The sequence below is a fragment of the Phodopus roborovskii genome, unplaced genomic scaffold, assembly GCF_943737965.1.
Source record: "Phodopus roborovskii unplaced genomic scaffold, PHOROB, whole genome shotgun sequence".
NCBI classification, from domain to species: domain Eukaryota; kingdom Metazoa; phylum Chordata; class Mammalia; order Rodentia; family Cricetidae; genus Phodopus; species Phodopus roborovskii.
In genome coordinates this window covers 9,759,829-9,777,724 of record NW_026126645.1, presented here as the reverse complement: position 1 = coordinate 9,777,724, position 17,896 = coordinate 9,759,829, and the positions used below count along the sequence as shown (strand labels likewise).

At 52.7% G+C, this 17,896-nt stretch overlaps 1 protein-coding gene across 1 annotated transcript in view; it reads right to left on the bottom strand.

The window, feature by feature from the left end:
* Dhrs3 (dehydrogenase/reductase 3) overlaps positions 1-17,078 on the bottom strand; it is a 34,362-nt gene extending 17,284 nt beyond the window's left edge. Inside the window, exon 1 of the mRNA XM_051173762.1 lies at positions 16,784-17,078. Coding sequence (XP_051029719.1) covers positions 16,784-16,978 — 195 coding nt within the window. The 5' untranslated portion in view covers positions 16,979-17,078. The remainder of the gene's footprint in view (positions 1-16,783) is intronic.
* Between the last annotated feature and the right edge of the window lie 818 nt (positions 17,079-17,896).

Sequence of the window (17,896 nt, the reverse complement as noted above, 5' to 3'; positions counted from 1 at the left end):
GAAGAAAGGCACGGGCCAGGGCCATCTGTAATCCTCACATGAGTGGGAGGGACGGCACGGCCATTGCTTCCTGGGATCTTGCTTTGTGCATGTCCCTATCTTAGGGACCTTAGATGAAATCCTCAGGGACTGGATGAGTGGGAGGATATGTGACCTCACGGACTCGTGTCCAAGTCCTGACGGCCGATGCTTGTAAACTGTGGCCTCATTTGCAGATACAGCCCAGTCAAGGCCCCCAAGGAGAGACTACTATGAATTAGGGTGGATCCTAAGTCCTTATTAGAGACGAAAGGGCTGAACAGAGAAATCTGTTGGGGGAGTAGGGCCCAGAACTATGACAGAATATCTCTATATTTTTTTGGGGGGCTGTTTTATTTATTTTCCCTTGAGACAAGGTCTCAAGCTACAAGCTCAGGCTGGCCTTAAAACTTGGCAATTCACCTGCCTCAGCTTGTGCCACCACAGGTGGGTCCTGTTATCCCCATTCAACAGGCAAGCCCCAGAGACCCTGTGTGACATCGAGGCCAGAAGGCCATGGAGCCTGTGGTCTCAGTTTCCAGACCACTCCACCACACTGCTGTTTGCAGATGCCTCCTCTGTCCTAGCAAAAAAACCTCCCGGTGCCATATAGGTTCTTTTCTCTAACTCTGCACCCAGCCCATCAGTGTTCTTGTCATCCATGTGTGACAGATTTGTGTTAGTGGCCACACCCCTTTGGGCGTGGCTTCAGGTGCTAATGGACCAGAAGCTAGGGAAGCATCACTCACTCTTGCTCTCTTGGGCTGGCAGAGACTGCATCTTCTGGAGTAGAAATGCTGTGGTGGTTCTTTATTATCATCTGTGTAAGTTGTTCCCCCAACATAACAGCCACTTATGATTTATCTTGGGTCTAGTGAACTCATTATCCCTGCTTTCATCCACGCTCTGAATCCAGCCCCTCTAGGTCCAGCCTCCCCCTCCCATCAAGCAGACTGTGGCCATGGCCCCAACCGATCCTCTCCCACTTTGCCCCTGCTTCAGGTAAGATGTGACACAACAGCTAGAGATCCTTCTAGAACAGAAGCAGGGCTTTGCCACTGGATTCCATAGCTCATTAAGTAAAATTCAGCAATGGCCATGTTTGCTATTTGCCAACCCTCTCAGGGCATATTGGCCTCCACTTGAGCAAACATCCCACCCCCTTTTGCCTACCTCAATGTGGCTTTTCCATGATCTGTCCTCAAAGGACATCCTCTCTCCTTATGACTGCTCCAGTGTATACTCAAGAGACCTTCAGGAAGTCAGTACCGATTGACACTTTCTCTAACACCCTATCCCTGCCTTATTAGCCATCTCTTGTCTTCTCTTTGAGACGGACACACCTACCCACAATGGATCTCTCTTGAGACCCCAAAACTACTCCCTGCCAAGAGGCAGTGTTTAGCCTTGCTCAAAATTAAGTGAGGCCAGACTGGGGTCTCCCCACCCCCACCCCAATCCTGGTGTGATTCTTACACTGGTGCTGAGTCAGTAGCTCTCTCTAGCTAGCAGAACAGGGCCCTTGCTTCTTTCCATAAGTATCAGTTGCAGCCACAGACAGCAAAGGGCAAGCCACAAAGGGCAGGACACAGGCTACAGTTCCTGGCTGAAGTCCTATGACCTGTGTCCCAGCTCCTCCAGTTGGACCTTGTGGAACAGAAGGCCAGTGTGTCTTAAAAGTGCTTGCCAGGTAAGAATGAAGACCAGATTTTGGATTCCCAGAATCACGTGGTGGCCACCCCTCTCATCCCAGCACAGGAGGCAGAGACTTGAGTCTCGGAAGTTGACTAGCCCAAACAGCAATCCCCCGCTTCACCACATAAGCAGGAGAGTGATGGAGGACCAACTTCAACCTAGGGCCTCCATACACACACAGGCACACGCTCACACATTTGAACACACCAACACTCAAGCATGTATACCATACCACAACCCTCTCAACAAAACAAAAGCTCCAGATGACCGAGCAAAGTAGGGGTGGCTGAGAGTGTCCCAAGAGAAACATAGAGCTTCCCAGGATGGAGAAAGATGGTGGGTAGGAGTGGCATTGAAGAGGGCAGGCTGCTGGAATAAGGTAACATTTAGGCGGAGACCTGCTGGATGGGAAGCAGGGAGCCGCGCAGCTGTACGGGGTGGGGGAGGGGTGGGCAAACAGACCAGCTACTGCTCGCACAGGCCCAAGCAGGAAGGGGCTGGGTGTGATGACCAGTGTGCCAGAACTGAACGGCAGATGCCAGCCACAGAGGGTGTGGAATTCTACTTTGAGTGCGACAGCGTGGGATTCGGTGGTGGTCGTACCGTGAACAGTGACGTGACAGCCGCCGGTTTGGATACTAGAATGAGTTTGGAAGGGGACTTTGGGACTCAGGTGGGGTCCTAAATTAAACTAGTCGGGAGGTGTGGTACATTGGGGGTGCTTGGGAAGGAGTGATGGAGAAGAGGACTCTAGGAGGCTTAGGGTTGGCTGTAGGCTGTCAGAGGAGAAGGTACAAAAAGAAAGCTGCCACACAGTCCCAGGCCTCCTGCACTAGGGAACGTGGGCTGTGCTAAGTCTGGGTATCTGGGAAGAGAAAGATCTTGATCAAGTAAGTTCCCAGGCTTCTTCGGTTTCTGAAAACCAAGCACTGGTGAAACACGGGGGGTGTGTGTGTGTGTGTTTGTGTGTGTGTGTGTGTGTGTGTGTGTGTGTGTGTGCGCCAGGCCAGCTACCCATCTAGGTTGGAAATACAGATTCAAAGAACAGAATGGCCCCTGTCCCTGGTGCCTGGCAATGACTAGACTGCCGCCATGCCTCTGTGTGCTCCGTGTAGATGGAGCAAGGCTGGCCTGCAGGCTCACATGACAGAGGCAGTGGCCAGGTGCACTCACAGTCTGACAGGAGGCTCCAGGAAGTTTTTCTGTGAGCAGGGGTGGGGTAAGGTGTTGGTGTTGGTGAGGGGCAGGTGCAGGGTGGGGGCCTGGACTGCAGTGGGTAGGGAATGTTTGGTGGGAGAGGGATTAGGGTCCCAGGCTGGGTAGGGAGAGGAGGGGCAGGGATACAATGGGTTAGCAGAAGCCTGGGGTTTGAGTCCAAAGTGCAGCTAGAGGTGGGGCGGGGGCTTCTGGCTGAAGACAAGGGCAGGGGTGAGGAGTAGGGAGCTGGTGTTGGGCTCCTGGGAGCTTGTGGGAACAGAGCAAGGGGTGAATGGGAGGGCTGGGGCTAGGGTCTTGGGCTCAAGTTGGGGTGGGGTCCTGAGTGGAGACACAGGAGGGGTCGGGGTGAGGAGGGACTGGATTGTGGTCTCAAGAACATACAGGAAGAAAGGGAAGACAGGAAAGGTAGTGCTGGGCTCAGGTGGCAAGGGGCTAGAAAGGGGTATAGCCCTTGGCCCCTCAGACCTCAGGTTCTTCCTCCATGACCTGAGTGGCAGTAAGCAAACATACAGATGTCATGGGTGCTGCTGACTGGCAGCTGAACCCAGAGTTGCACATGGACCACAAGGTGCCAAGTAGCCTCAGACCACATGGCCTTCGAGAGACACGCAGGCTGACTCCAGCCACATGTTTGCTCCTTGCTCTTGAGCGAGGGCAGCCCAGCTGATGCTGCAAAAGCCACCAGACATTGCAACACTCAGCCAGTCTGCTGGCCGCTGAGTGAACCATGCACCACCCACCCACCTCAGCCACGGGCACCCACCCAGCTAGAGGGCTCGCCTCCTAGGGAGCATCTCCAGGGCTGGCAGCTTCCACCATCTGAAATCAGTTTCCTCTGTAGGGACTGCAGGGGAATCCTGGACCTGCACCTCCCTCAAGGGACCTCCAAACTCGGGGGCAGGGCCTTGGGTCTACTCTGGTCTCTGTCCAATGGTTTGGGAAGTGTCTACTGTGGCTCTGGACTTTACCAAAGTTCATGGAGACAGGCGTAGTACTCTCCAGGTGTAACAATATGCCAAATGGGATGCCTGCTGTCCCCAGTCAGCCTGCCCAGAGCAGAGTTCTCCCTGGCTGCAGCTCCTCAGCCATGCCGCCCTTTGGGTGGGAAGCTGTCTGGTCAGGGCCCCCAGGAATCTTCTCAGGAGTGGATTTGCTCTGTGACTGGATGAGTCACTCGGGGTCTCTGGGCTCCACCATTTCCAGCTAGCTTTCTTGTACTGGGGAAAGTCAAAAGTGCAAGGAAATGCTCTCTGGAGAAGGAAGGCTGCTAAATAGCCTGGAGACAACCTGGAGCCAGCCACACAGCCCAGGGCATTTGCTGTACCCGGTGAGCCTCAAACTTGGCTTCTAGTTTACAAGAAGTGGCCCCTTAGAGATAAGCAGTTCTTTGGGCCTCAGGAGGCCTTACACCGACTTCCCCAGTGGGCCATGGAACTCACACCTGTCTTGTGTGGAGGGCACAGAGCCTTGAAGTGACCCCAGGTCCCTGGAGGTGGGGGTGGGGTGGGGTAGAAGTTGGCACTGGAATGCATTCTGTGACTCTCCACCTTATTTTTTGAGACAGTCTTGCCACTGAACATGGAGGTCACAGTTCTGGCTAGGCAGGCTGGCCGTCAGGATCCTGGGATCCATCTGTCTCCTCTTCCCAGTACATGTGCCCACAGCATCCACGGTGTCTGAACTCAAAGTCCTTATGTTGGCACCAAGCTACCCCCCAGTCCCATGACCCCCGATAACAATCACCCCTGGAACAGGGCAAGGCATAGTCTTCTCTTCTGGTTGACTGTCCAGCTTTATTTTCTTCCTAACACCTGGTCACTATGTGGAATGACCATAGTTAGGCTGTGCTGGCCCCTTCTCTACCCCCTGCAAAGAATTCAGGCATTTTGGGTCATAGGGCGCCTGGTGAGCATGTGAGTGACGAATGACATCATGTTGCCATTTTTGTCTGTAATGATAAAGCTGCGGATTACCACTAGGAGCAGCCACAAAATGAGAAGACCTTTGGTCAAACCACCATGAAGAATTTAACCATGGAGACCCAGAGAGGGAAACCAAGGGGAGGACCGAGCGCGATTGCCTGCCACACCCAGGAAGCCAGCCTAGCCCTCACAGTGGACACGCATCAACACTCAGTGCTATATGCTGAGCCGTGAGCCTTCTGCCTGGCCCCGGGGAGCAGGAAACACAGATCTGCCATTCAAAATCCAAGATGAAGGCTGAGGGTGGGGGTGGGGATGGCTCAGAGAATAAGAGCACACATACACATAAAATATTCTTTTAGATTTATTTTTATTTTATGTGTATAAGGATTCTCATCTCTGTGTGTGTGTGTGTGTGTGTGTGTGTGTGCGCACGCGCGTGTGTGCATCCTTCTATGTGCTGGGGGCTGAACCTGGGTCCTCTGCAAGAGCAGCAAACATTCTAAACCACTGAGCCTTCCATCTTAATTTCTCAAAGAAATTATTATTGTGTATGTGTGTATAGTGTGGGGGGCGGGGCATGTGTGCTGTACATGTGTGGAAATTAGAGGACAGCTTTGTGGAACTGGTTCTCTTCCTACCTTTATGCAGGTTCTGGGGATTGAACTCAGGCCACCAAGACCCGAGAAGTATGCCTACCGAGAGTCCAGCCAGGAAGTGGCTGGGCTGCCCTGGCCCTGGCAGGGACACAGCAGGGTACAGCTGCAGTTTGGAAAGATGAACTTCCCCTATGGCCACTCCTCTCCTCAGTGTGGTGTAATTCAGAGGTCACCAAACATGTCCGGTAACACACCAGGGCTGGTGGTTCCCAGGGAGACTTAGCTCGTTAAGCAGTTTATTGACCAACTTCCTAGACAAGCCCTACAGGTTGCTTGCTAGGAGCCCATTTAATCTCCGAGAGGACACAGGACACATGCCATGGAGTTGACCTTCCAGGCCTCTGCTGGTGGGCTGTCAGAGTGGGGACCTAGGCAAGCAGGGCAGGGCTGGGGAATGCAACAGGAAGTGGTGCCGCGCAGCCGGAAGTGGCTGGGTCAGCGCATCCTGCAGGGAGCAGGATGGTGGGGACACACTGTGGGGCACCAGGAAGGGCAGGGCTTTTCGTGGGGACCAGCCCTACACTAGTAGCCCCCCCCCCATAGAAGGTACTGCAATCCCTCCACTTTCAGAGAATGCTGGTCCGAAGATCAGACTTCCTTTATCGCCCTTTAGCCCTGCTGTTGTGCATTTCTGTAGGAAACCTTCCCCGGCTCCCTGGCTCTCCCACGTGTAGCTACCAGGTGAGTGGTTCAGCCCTTGCCTTTTCCTCACCTCTGTCCGGCGGCAAGTCTGCTCTGGCCAGCCATCCTCTCCCATCTGTTCGTTCCTAGACACGTTTCCTCCGCTGCTACATCTGCCTCCTCCTTATGGCCCACTTGGACCCTGCTCAGGACTCGGCACCACCTGCCCATCAGAGCGCCCATCCTACTATGTTGTTGACATCACACTAAGGTGTCACACAGGCAGCCCAGGAAGATGCTTGACCCTTTCCACACTTGAGTGATGCCCACCAGCGCCCTCAGGGAGTCCCAGATGTCCTTCCCTCCAGTCTGCCCCTTAGGAGAATCTTCCATGGCTAAGCAGGACACACACAGTTAACACTCACTTCTCCAGCGAGTCCACAGCCACTGTCCTGCTGCCCTCGGGACTATGAACTCTTCTGGCCCTAGAGACTCTATGTGGCTTCTGGAATAGGTGCAGAGTCCCGACAAGGGGATCTGTTAGACAGCCCAAGCATTAGGCGGCTCTCCCAAAGTCACTGGGAGGCTGGGGCAAGCAAGCATGGCCATTTCACAGATAAGAATGCCAAGACTTGCACAGGGACCGGGGAGTGACTCACAGGATGCCAGGCCCCCAAGGGGTCACCTCAGAACATGAAACATGGGAAAGGGTTGAAGAAGCCCGGGGGAACTGAGTGTGCTCACCCTTTCGCTTTTGGACGGAGTGTCCTGGATTGTTTAAGCTCGCACATAGTCACAGGGTGCCTTAAGAGCAGGCAAGGAGGGCTGGAGAGACTGTGTTGTGGTTAGGAGCTCAGACTGCTCTCCATACAGAGCCCAGTTCAGTCCTTAGCACCCACACGGGGGCGGGGGGGGCTCACAATCACCTGCAACTCCAGCTCCAGGGGATCTGACACCCTCTTTGCATACACATAATTAAAGTGAAGATAAAATTCAAAAGTAGGCAAAGGAAGAGCTGTGGGCAGGGTGCCTGCCCAGCATGTACATACATACAATGTGTGGGATTCTGGGTTCTGGCCCCTGATGAATGGATGGGGGAGGCAGGAGAGCCTGATGTGCCTAAGGTAGGGGTGAGAGAGGGATAGTACAAGGATTCTGGAATTGAGGAAGAGCCTGGACAGCCTAGGGGAGCCTGGAGAGGCGGGAAGAAGCTTCCAGAAAGAACGCAGCCCTGACACTTGCATTCAGTCCAGTTGAGATCTGGGCTTCTGACTTCTGGAGCCCTTTTTGAGACACTGCACTACTGTGAAGGCACTGAGTTTGTGGGTACCACTAGTGTGGCCATGGAAGCTCGGATGGAGAGCACTAATCCCGGGTCCCCAACAAAATCAACAGCATGGCAACCCATGTCAACTGTTTCTGCCTTAGACACTATGGCCCAAAGCCTCACTCACCATTGTGGCCAACACTTACTGATCCTTCACCTTGTGCTCTAAACTTTACACAGTTATCTTACTTAATTCCATTTGGCAGAGAAGGAAAGTGAATGTCAGAGAGGTTTAGCAACCTGCCCAAGGCAACTCAGTAAGCAAACAGAAGAGTCAGCCTTTAAACCTTGCTACTCCTGACCCCTGAGCTCCAAGACTGAGTTGGTTCATTATATTTGTTCCTTGAGAATTGTGTGGATGAGGATGCACACACACATGTGCGCGCACACACACACCTTCCATGATGTAAGACAATAGTTGTGCCAGCCAAGGAGGTGCAAACCCCAGAAGGACAGTCTCCAGCCCATGCATAACCTGTGCCTTGCCATCCCTAAGCTCCTGCCCACTCCGCTGTGTGTCCATAGCGGAAATGGCTGGAACAGGTCAGGGCAGACTGCTAGACATTTGTTAGCTGAAGCCATGGGAGGTGGCAAAGCCATGTGGTGTGTCTGCCAGCACTATCTCCCCATGTGAAGGTGAAGCTGCCCTCTGTGCTCACACTGACCCCACCCCCACAGTGTCCTGCAATGCAGCAGGATAAGCAACTGGCTATAGGCCCTGGGTGATAGGCAGCAGGGGCTACAAGAGACCAGGGGTTGGGGAGAGCCTGCCTGTGCTCAGAGCTGCCTGCTCAAGGGCCTGAGGCTGCAGGAGGAGGAATGGATCTCTCACACCTACAAGAACAACCTTTCCTCTACTCACCTATCTCAGTGACTTTAAATCTTCTACAAAGTTCGCACAGGAGGTTCCCTTGATGGCCACTGGGCACACTTCGGTGGCTGTCTACTTTGTCCCCTTGAACTACTAACTGGCAAATGGAGAGCTTTCTTCTCAACAGGAGTCCCTTCCACCCTTTTTGCACATAATGGCCAGATAAACGTCCTACTGGGCTAAATGAGGGAACACAGGCTGACACTGGCAGGCATGTGTCCTCTGGCAGTTTCTGCGGAAGATGACTAAAGGGCAGTGTGTGAGGACCCTCATGGCAGAGAAGTCTGCCTAAAGGTAGGGCTGCCTGTGTGTAAAGCAGCCACGTGAGGTGACCAAGCGAGGCATTGATTGCTATGTGAGTGTGGCTGTGATGTTCCTGGTCCCAGACTCCCAGTGTAGGCAGGACACCTCCAGAACTCCACCAGGTTTGCTGGCCAGGGTAGACTGTCTTGGCTGTTAGACACAGACACAGAACACACACACACACACACACACACACACACACACACAATGCACCTTCCCAGGAGGCTGTCAGCAGGGTCTCTTCCATGCAACAATTAACTGAGAGGCAGCAGACGTACTGGGATCTTTTAGGAGCTGTGAGTTTGGGTCTATGCGTGTGTCTGGGAATTGTGCATCTGAGCAGCTGCTTGTGGGGGTCAGAGGTTAATGGTGGTTGTCTTCTCCAATCAATCGCAGCTTCTTTTTTTTTTTTTTTTTAAATTTCTTTTTAGATTCTCTCACTGGCCTGGAACTCACCAAGTAGGCTGGGTTGTCTGGGCAGCAAACCCCAGGGATTGCAGGTCTCCGTAATTCAGTCTTTGTCTCTCAGTGCCCGGATTGCGAGGCGCATGCGTGTGTGTGTGTGTGTGTGTGTGTGTGTGTGTGTGTGTCTGTGCACTCATCTTTTTGCATGGGCGCTGGGGCTAACTCATGCTTGTGTGGCAAGTACTTTGCCAATGGGCCCATCTCCCTGGCCCGTAACTGGTGACTTCAGGTTGCCTGTTCTCAGGTTCTTGGTTGCCGGGAGAGGATGGCAACGGTAGCCCCACTGGAAGGGGTTATGGTTAACAGTCACTGTCAGTTAGAGAGGATCTAGAATTACCCAGTAGACTCGTATCTGGCTATGCTTCAAGGCATTATCTAGGTTAGGCTAACTGGAGCAGGAAGGCCCAGCCTGCATGCAGGCGGGGTCTAGGATAATCAATAGGTCTGAATGAAAAGGAGAGGTGGAACTGAGCATCAGAATTCACTCTCTGCTTCCTGACTGCAGAAATGGGATCAGCTACTCACACTCCTTCCGGCCATGATGGACTGTGCAGTCTCAACTGTGAGCCAGGCAAACCCTGCATTTGCAGGGTATTTGTCACCACGATAAGGAAAGTGATTAGCACGGGGGGGGGGGGGGAGTGGCCTTGCTATGTGTGAAGTGACTAGAAAAGTCCTTGGCACATAGTAAGTCCTTAGTAAACACTGGTTTTCAGTAGCAAAGGTGTGTGGGTCCTGGTCCATTCAGACAACAGTCATTTATGAATTGCCACCGAGTGCCAGGCACTGTGCCAGACACCAAGTCACCCAAGGACACCTGGCCAGCAAGGAAAGCCAGGGCCTGCCCAGGCCTCCTTCTTCCTGGAGGATTTAGATGTACAGACTTGTCAAGCAGCAGCCACAGTATAGCGAGTTGTCATGGTAACCCATGACTCTGGGCTCACCACAGTCCAGCCTTGATCAGTGAGTGAGTGACTAATGGAGGGGAAGCTGGGTTCAGGCCACTAGCCTTCAGTCACCACAGGGTCTACACTGGACTAGACCCTGCCCGGGAAGAACTGGCTATTGTTATCATCACTCATGGCAACAGCATGGTTTATGGCCCAAATGGGCCAGGATCAAGGTCAAAGGTAAAGATTGGCCCATAGCTTCTGTGGCCCTGTCCTGGAGGAGTCTCAGGCCAAAGTTCAGGCCCAGGCTTAGGCAGATCATATCCCTTGTGGTTGGTGCCACCTGTATTCCAGTATGAACAAAGTTCAGGGCTGGGGCTGTGAGTGTCCTCTTCCCCCTCCCTGGCTTCTACTGCCCCCATGGATGGGCACTTACTTTTGGGAAAAGCTTTCACAAGCAGCTAGAGCTTTATATGAGTTTTTCATAGAATCTTTACACATTCATTTTTCTAATGAGGGAACCAATGCCCAGAGAGATATGGTTATTTGCCCGGGGTCACACAGCAAGTTCCTTGGAGGTCCCCCACCGAGAGCGCTATTATCGGGAACTGATTCCCAGCAGCCCTGGCTGCTCAGCACTGGGTGCCCTGGCTAGTGAGCCACTACCAACACTCAGGAGACTTGACAGGTGACCCTGCCTGCCCCTGGGTCAGGCCTTGGCTTTGAGGCTGGTATGGCCAGTCATGCTCTCCTGGGCTGGGTGCCTGTTGTGCGGTGTATTTTTCTCTGTGTATAACACGATTCCATCTTGGAGGGGGAAATACCTTAGCCCAGTAGCCGTGGCAACTAAAGTAGAATACAGTGGTAGCCAGGTCTATGGTAATAGTAAGGAAGCCGATGACATTCCCCAGCAGGTGGATCAGGGGAGGGCAGCAGAGTCCTCACCTGGGACTCCCCCTGCACCGCCCCACCTCCACCCACAGTTGCAAGTGGATCATGGGCGACACTCCTGCATAGAAAGTGGAACAGAGTCCATGATGTGGCTTCTTCCATGGGGGTCTCCAATGCTAACCCGATAATATAAGAGTTCCAGTGTGCCAGGGTAGTCTTGTGACCAAAGCCATGCAAAGGCTATAAAGCTCCTTCAGAAAAACAGCTCTATAGATGACAGAAAACAATCAGTGTTTTCCATAGTGATTCCTCCAAGGTCTAAGCACTTCTAGAAAACAACTATTCATTCTGATGTTTACCCTAGATACAGGGGAAACAACTGTTTCATTCTAATGTTTATCCTAGACACAAAGATTCTGCTAGAACCCTACAATGCACCATCTAGGGTGAGGTGGGGCTTTACTGCATTCTCTTTGGCAATCACCTCCTTCCAGAAGTGTCCCAAGATTTCCCCCCACCCTGTGGGCTCAAAGGCCCTTTCTTGGTATGACACTCTAACTCAGTGCCCTCAGATTTGGCAGGAGGAAGTGAGGATTCATCTTGTGACCTAAAGAGAGGTGGTATTTATGCCCCCTTTTTTGTGACCAGGACTTACTTATGTATATCCTTGCTCCTTTACTTAAAAGGTCAACCCCATATCAGTACCCCAAAGATGGGCTTGCTAGAACTTGTTTATTTAATTGGCATACTGAGAAAAGGTGAATAACCAACTGTGGCTTTCTAGGACTGCCAGGACCCAGGCTGAAAACCCAGTAGCAGTCCTTTAACAGCATCTCTGAGGTACTGTACCAGATGGCCATTCCTTTTCTTGGGGGGGGGGTTAATAGTTTCAGGTAGCCAAGGAAGGTCTCAAACCTGCTATGGGGTCTGGGGAGATGACTCGGCAGTTAAGAGCACTAGCACTGGGTTTCTGTTCCCAGCACCCACACTGGAAAGTTCAAACACTTGGGATTTCAGCTTCAGGGGATGCAATGTCCTCCTCTTCTGGCCTCTGAGTACCAGCACATAGACGGTGCAGGTGCACTTACATACATTCAGGAACACACACACACTAAATAAGTAAACCCTAAAAGCCAACAAGACAAAACAAAACAAGACTCTGCTATGTAGCAGAGGCAAGTGCTGGAATAATAAGCATGGGTCGCGAAGCCTGGCTTAAAATGAACTGATGGCTTCTGGCCTGACCCTTTGGCAAGCATCCCACCCATTGTATTTAAATACACCCCAACAGGGTTCTTTGAATAAGTGGGTTTATCCACATCCTGCCTGCATCCTGTTGACCGGTGCTCACCAGACACCCTTCCCTGCCACCCACCCCCCCCCAGCCCTCTGTAGACCAGGCTCCAGGATTTAACAACTTTTGCCTGACCCCTATATGACCCCGAGGGAGACAGTTGGGTGGGGCTGAGATTAGCTGGCCCAGAAATGGAAACTCTGTTGTGAAACTGGGAATCGGGGAGTTCAAAGCTGGCTTCTAGTAAAGGGCTCTGGTCCCAACCGCATCTTCATTTGGTACACAAGCTACCATCAAGGCCACTCAAACAATGACACAAAAAGGCCCCATGGTCATGTATGTTACCATGTCACAGATGTTGCCACGGCCACATGTAATGCTTCCCTCTCCTACAGTGTTACAGCCCTGTGTGAGCTGACTGTTGTGCACAGTGACGGTCACGCTTATGGCCATGATAATGCGTGTGACTTCAGTCATTCATGTCACCAGTCAACACAGATGATGACCACAGCCAGGCTGACAGTTCCAAGTACCACTAGGAGCCAGGAGCCAAAGCAGTTGTCAGCATGCACTCAGAGACTCACAGTTTAAGATTAGAGTTGAGAAAAGATGGTGAGGGCGCCTGGCTATAGTCCCTACACTACCATGAGAAACCTGAACAGTGGCAAGCCATGACTGCCCAAGGTCCTGGTGAGGGCATGCTGGGAGAACTGTCTTCTCCTGTGTTGAGTTGGCAGAAGCCTCCCCCCCTTTGAGATTTGCTTATGTGTGTGTGGGTGTTTTCTCTGTATGCTTATCAATGCAGCAGTGCCCTCAGACGCCAGAAGAGGGCATCAGACCCCTGAAACTGCAGTTACAGACAGTTGTGAGCTGCCATGTGGATGCTGGGAATTGAACCCAGGGCCTTTGGAAGAGCAATCAGTGCTCTTAACTGCTGAGACATGGCTCATGTCTAGCCTGACAATCCCCAATGGTAAGGGAGAACTGTGCAGGTTTTCGATGGTAGCAACATGGCTTTAGGAATGCCTTACAGGGATTGTGACAACCAGACCCCTTTCCTAGGTAGAAGGACACCTTCTTCTAAGTACAGCTGAGCCTGCTTTTTCAAAGCGTATGGTCAGCAGCAAGCTGGGGGCCGTTGAAGGAGTTTGGAGGTGGGTGTGCAGTGTCCTAGAAGTGGGGGGCACAGTGTTTCTTCCCAAACTTTCTTCACCTAGTGAGACCCGATGACTAGCAAGAAAGGCTGAGGGTCAGTGACAAGGTCAACAAGTCACCTGCCATTAAGCTACCTGGCGACAAAGGCCACTGGAAGCTACCACCACTAATTCACACCTTTGCTGTAATATTTAGCTGTGACGGGGAGTCTTCAGGAATCTGTGGTATATGTCTACCTAGCCTCTACCCCAGCTACCAGCCCAGAGCCGGGCCTGATGCTGTAGGCCAGCTTAGAACTGGGTCTGTAATCAAGTTCGCTTGGGCCAGCTCAGCCACTGCGATTGGGGAGGATGGTACAGAGAGGAGAGGGGCGTGGAAACAGAATGGACCTGAAGGGCCAGGCCCTGGCTAGTTGCTTCATGTCCACATGCTCTGTAAATACACAAATACTGAGGCAGATGCAACTCCAACCTACTTCTTACTGCCTTCCTGAAATGGGTCCTCAGTGGGGACACTGGGCTCAGTGTCCCTGCCTCTGTACGTCTCCACTCATGGTGTGGACATTTGCCTCTAACGGAACCAAATATCTGGGGTGCCCAAATACAATCCCCTCACAAACTTTTTCTTGCTTCCATCAAGAGCACATGTTAACTAAAACCCCAACAAACTTGAGGATGAGCCTGAGCTTTGACTGTTTTGTGGGGAGCAATTACAGGGGCACAAAATTTGAATAGGTTAGCTCAGGGGAAGAACCAATAATGGACTTGCCCCTGATTCCGCAGTGGTTACTGTTTCTTTCTCTGCTCATCTTGGTTCCCTGTAGGTAGGGAGAGCTGCTTCCTGATAAAGAACTTTTGACTCTTGACATCTCTGTTCCTTGAAGACAAACAGTTAGTGGCTAGAGAGATGGCTCAGTGGTTAAGAGCATTTGGTGATCTTGAAGAGGTCCAGGGCTCAGTACTGAGCACCCACGTCAAGCTCTAGAGGATCTGGCTTTTACAGGCACCTGTGTGTGTATGTGTTCGCATGAGCACACACACAAATACACACACACTAAATCTTTTTTAAAAAGGAAGCACTTTACTTAGATCAGCTTTGTAGACTAAAGCTCCCCAAGGTCTACAAATATTGCAGGTCCTACTCAACTCAAGGTCATTATGGGAAACTGGGTTGCCCCGCCCCCTCCTGGACACGCTTGCTGTTTGCAAAAGGCTCTGAGCCTCCTGTCCTTTGCACTGGGGGAATCTCTCCAGAGATTCAGGCAGGGAGTGCTCTCAGTGACAGCCTCTCTTTTCACCAATGCTGATGCTGGTGGCGGTGGCTACCTCACTGTACAAAATTGGCCTTCCCTAGCTTCTCCCATACTCCTGGGCTACCCCAGTACCCAGTTCACAGCTGTCCCCAAACAACTCAACTGCAAATTCCCAACCCCCAGAGGCTCAGCTCTTTTGTTGTCAAGCCCACTGGGCCTTAAATACTCCTGGCTCTGGGGATTGTCCCAAGGTCCATGCACCCGGCCCCAGATGTACTCAGGGAAGAGGGTAGAAGTCCACGTCCCCACGGGGATAGCTGGAGAAAACTTCCTAAGTGCAGTGGCCCTGCTAACTTCAGATAGTTACCATTCCAGGGTTCCCTGGGGGAGGGGGTTATCCTGCCAGCCAAGTGAATGGCACCGGGAGTTTCCCAGGCCTCCCTGGATTTCGTTTCGGGTGACCCTGCCACCAATTAAAGGCCTATTGCTCACCAGCCTAGGCTTGTTTCTTGGAAAAGTTTGTCCTTTCCAAGGCAGGTGGGGTTGTGCCTTCCAGAGTATGAACCTGCCGGATCCACTCTGCACAGTTAGACACCCCCACCCCCATCCCGTGTCTTCTCCTTCACTTTAGGATTGTTTACAGTCAGTCAAGTTTTTCCAGATTAACAAAGCCTTCCTCATAAACCTACTGCAGTCAAGCACAAGGACCGGGAAAGAACGGCAGGACCAGGGCCAGCTGGGAGATTGAGATGGACTGGGACACAGACAGCCAACTAGTGTCAAGCATAAGAAACTGTCACCAAGTATCCCTTCCACAAGGGTCCCCTTCTCTGCCTTCCATGAGGACACACCCTCCCCAAGAGAAACTGCTGAGAGCAACTTTTACTTCAGAGAGTCCAGGGGTTAAAAAAACGCCCCCTTCTAAAGGCAAGGTTAAGCAGCTGTCCAAACCACCCAAGGAGATTCAGGAGCCCCGGACAGCTGGGCGCCCCCTGCCCCAGCTGTGCTAAGACAGCCCGGCCAGGGAAGAGTTAATGGGCAATCAGCTTTGGCTGATAGTTCAGACTCCAAAGTTCAGTCCCAGCCACTGAAGGAATTGTAAATCTCAGGGCAGTATTTAACAAAACAAAAGCAACCTGGAATTACATGACGGTTTGGCTTTCCACAGAGCTTATTTCCTCTAATCCCCAAGGTATGCAGCTCCATGTCAGATCAGCTGGCTTGCCCGGTCCTCCTACCCCCTCCTTAGCAACAGTTTAAATTTCAAACTAATTCCCTAGTTTGTTCTTCGTCTTCGCGGGCCGGCTGGAGACAGCCCGGCCTGCCGGTCTCAAATCCCTCTCCATTGCTCTTGCCGCTGGGTGGGTCAGCCTGGTCTGCAGTTTCAATTGGGTGACAGCTGGCTCGCCAATACTCTCCTGCACGTCTCCAAAATCTGGAGCAAGGGGAGCTGCAGCCACCCACATAGCGAGAGGCAATGGACAGTGAGACATAGTGCCACCCCCTAATCCGGTGGGGGTCCCCTTTGCTGAGGTGGGCGAAGGGTCAAGGTGAGGACAAGGGCTCTTTATCAGCGCTGGTTGCCCCCGCACTCCTCCTTCCGGATTTTAAACACCTGGGCCTCCCAGTCTTTCTGCCGGGCTAGACCATCCAAGTCAACTCCTTCTTCAAACCCGAACCGAGCACCCCCTCTCACGTCCCTGCTGAGCTGCAGGCGCCCAGGTTTGGACTAGGCAGCGAGTTGCCAAGCAAAATACCAAGCGCAACCTAGCAGTCAGGGCTTCCAGCTCTACCCAGGGGCGCGCACACCCCGCGCTCAGCGGGGTGCCGGCTAAGAGGAGGGAGGGTGGGGGCATAACACCTTAGAGATGAGGTCACGAGGAGGGGTAGGTGGGTGTCCTAAATCTAGGGGTAGGTGGGGGGTAAATGCAGCCAGATGCCAATCCCAGGACTTGCCCAAAAGACTCCGGTGCCCGGGAAATTTACAAAGGTTGAAACCGGCTAGTTTAGCAGTCCCTGGTGAAGCAAAGGATGGCCCGAGACTCTCAGCTTGTTGGCGCTGGTTTCCGCAGCCGCAGCAGGTGGGAGAACCCTCCCCTCCCAATACCCTCCCTCCCCGGCACGCGCGCGCGCGCCAGAGTCCCCTCACCCCGGCGCCCACTTCCAGGTGTCGCAGTGCCACCCCGCCCCCACGTCGCGTACCTTCCTGGCGCCACGCTCTGCGAACTCCCGAGCGAGGTGGCGCCCGATGCCTCTCCCACCGCCGGTGATGAGGACTGACTCCCGGGACAGGTCCCGAAGCTTGGGGGGCAACACCAGTCCCACGGCTGCTTTGGTCACCAGATAGATTATTTGCAGGGGGAACACGACCAGCGCTCCCAGCCATTTCCACACCATCCTCCGCGCGGCAGAGCCGGGCGCAGGGGGAGGAGGTAGGAGGCTGTGGACGAAACTCCCCGGACTAAGCAAAACAGGAATTAAAAAAAAAAAAAAAAAGAAAAAGAAAAAGAAAGAAAATACTCGCAAATAATAATAAATAAATAAGGAGAAAAAAAAGAGGCTTCCCACCTGGCCACTCTTGAACTTCTCTTTCCAGATGCAAAGCTCTGGGCGAGAAAAAGGGGGTGGTGGTGGTGGTATAAACTGCTCCGGCAGAGGCGGGGGAGGGGGGTGGAAGCGTCTCAGAAGATTGGGACCGTGAGAGGGATAGAGGGGAGGCCGGGTTGGGAAGTTCTAACAAGAAGTTTCTTGCCACAACAGCCGTTTCGGCTGGGCGACTCACAGGTAATGTTTACAGATCGACAGAGGAGTTTAAGCAAGGCTGGGGGGGGGGCACCAACCACAAGAGCGCACACTACTACAGTCCGCGGTTTCAAAGTGCAAGATTAAAAAAAAAAAAAACAAACAAAAAGCTGTTTCCCAATTATAGCGCCCCCTCCAGAAAAGGAAAAATCAAAACAAAACAAAAACAAACAAATAAAAAACACCACACACACACACAAAACCTGGGGAGTGATTGCAGCTCCCAATTTCAGTCCGCCAAAGTCTCCCAACTCATTGCTATTCTTGGGCTCAGGAAATTGCTTAAACGCGATCTGATTGCCAGCACCGTGCAAGAGAAGTGGGGGGTCCGGGTGTCAGTTTCTTCCCGTGCACGGCTCGCCCTCGCGCGCGCCCGTTCTCTCCCGCTCCCGCCTCCTTCTCTTGCAGCCGGGGCTGGGAGTTGCCGCTCGATCTGGCTTCCTCTCTCTCTCCTTCTCTCCTGTTTAGCATTTATTGCCTTCTTTTTGTCCTTTCCAACTTGGACGGGGCCGG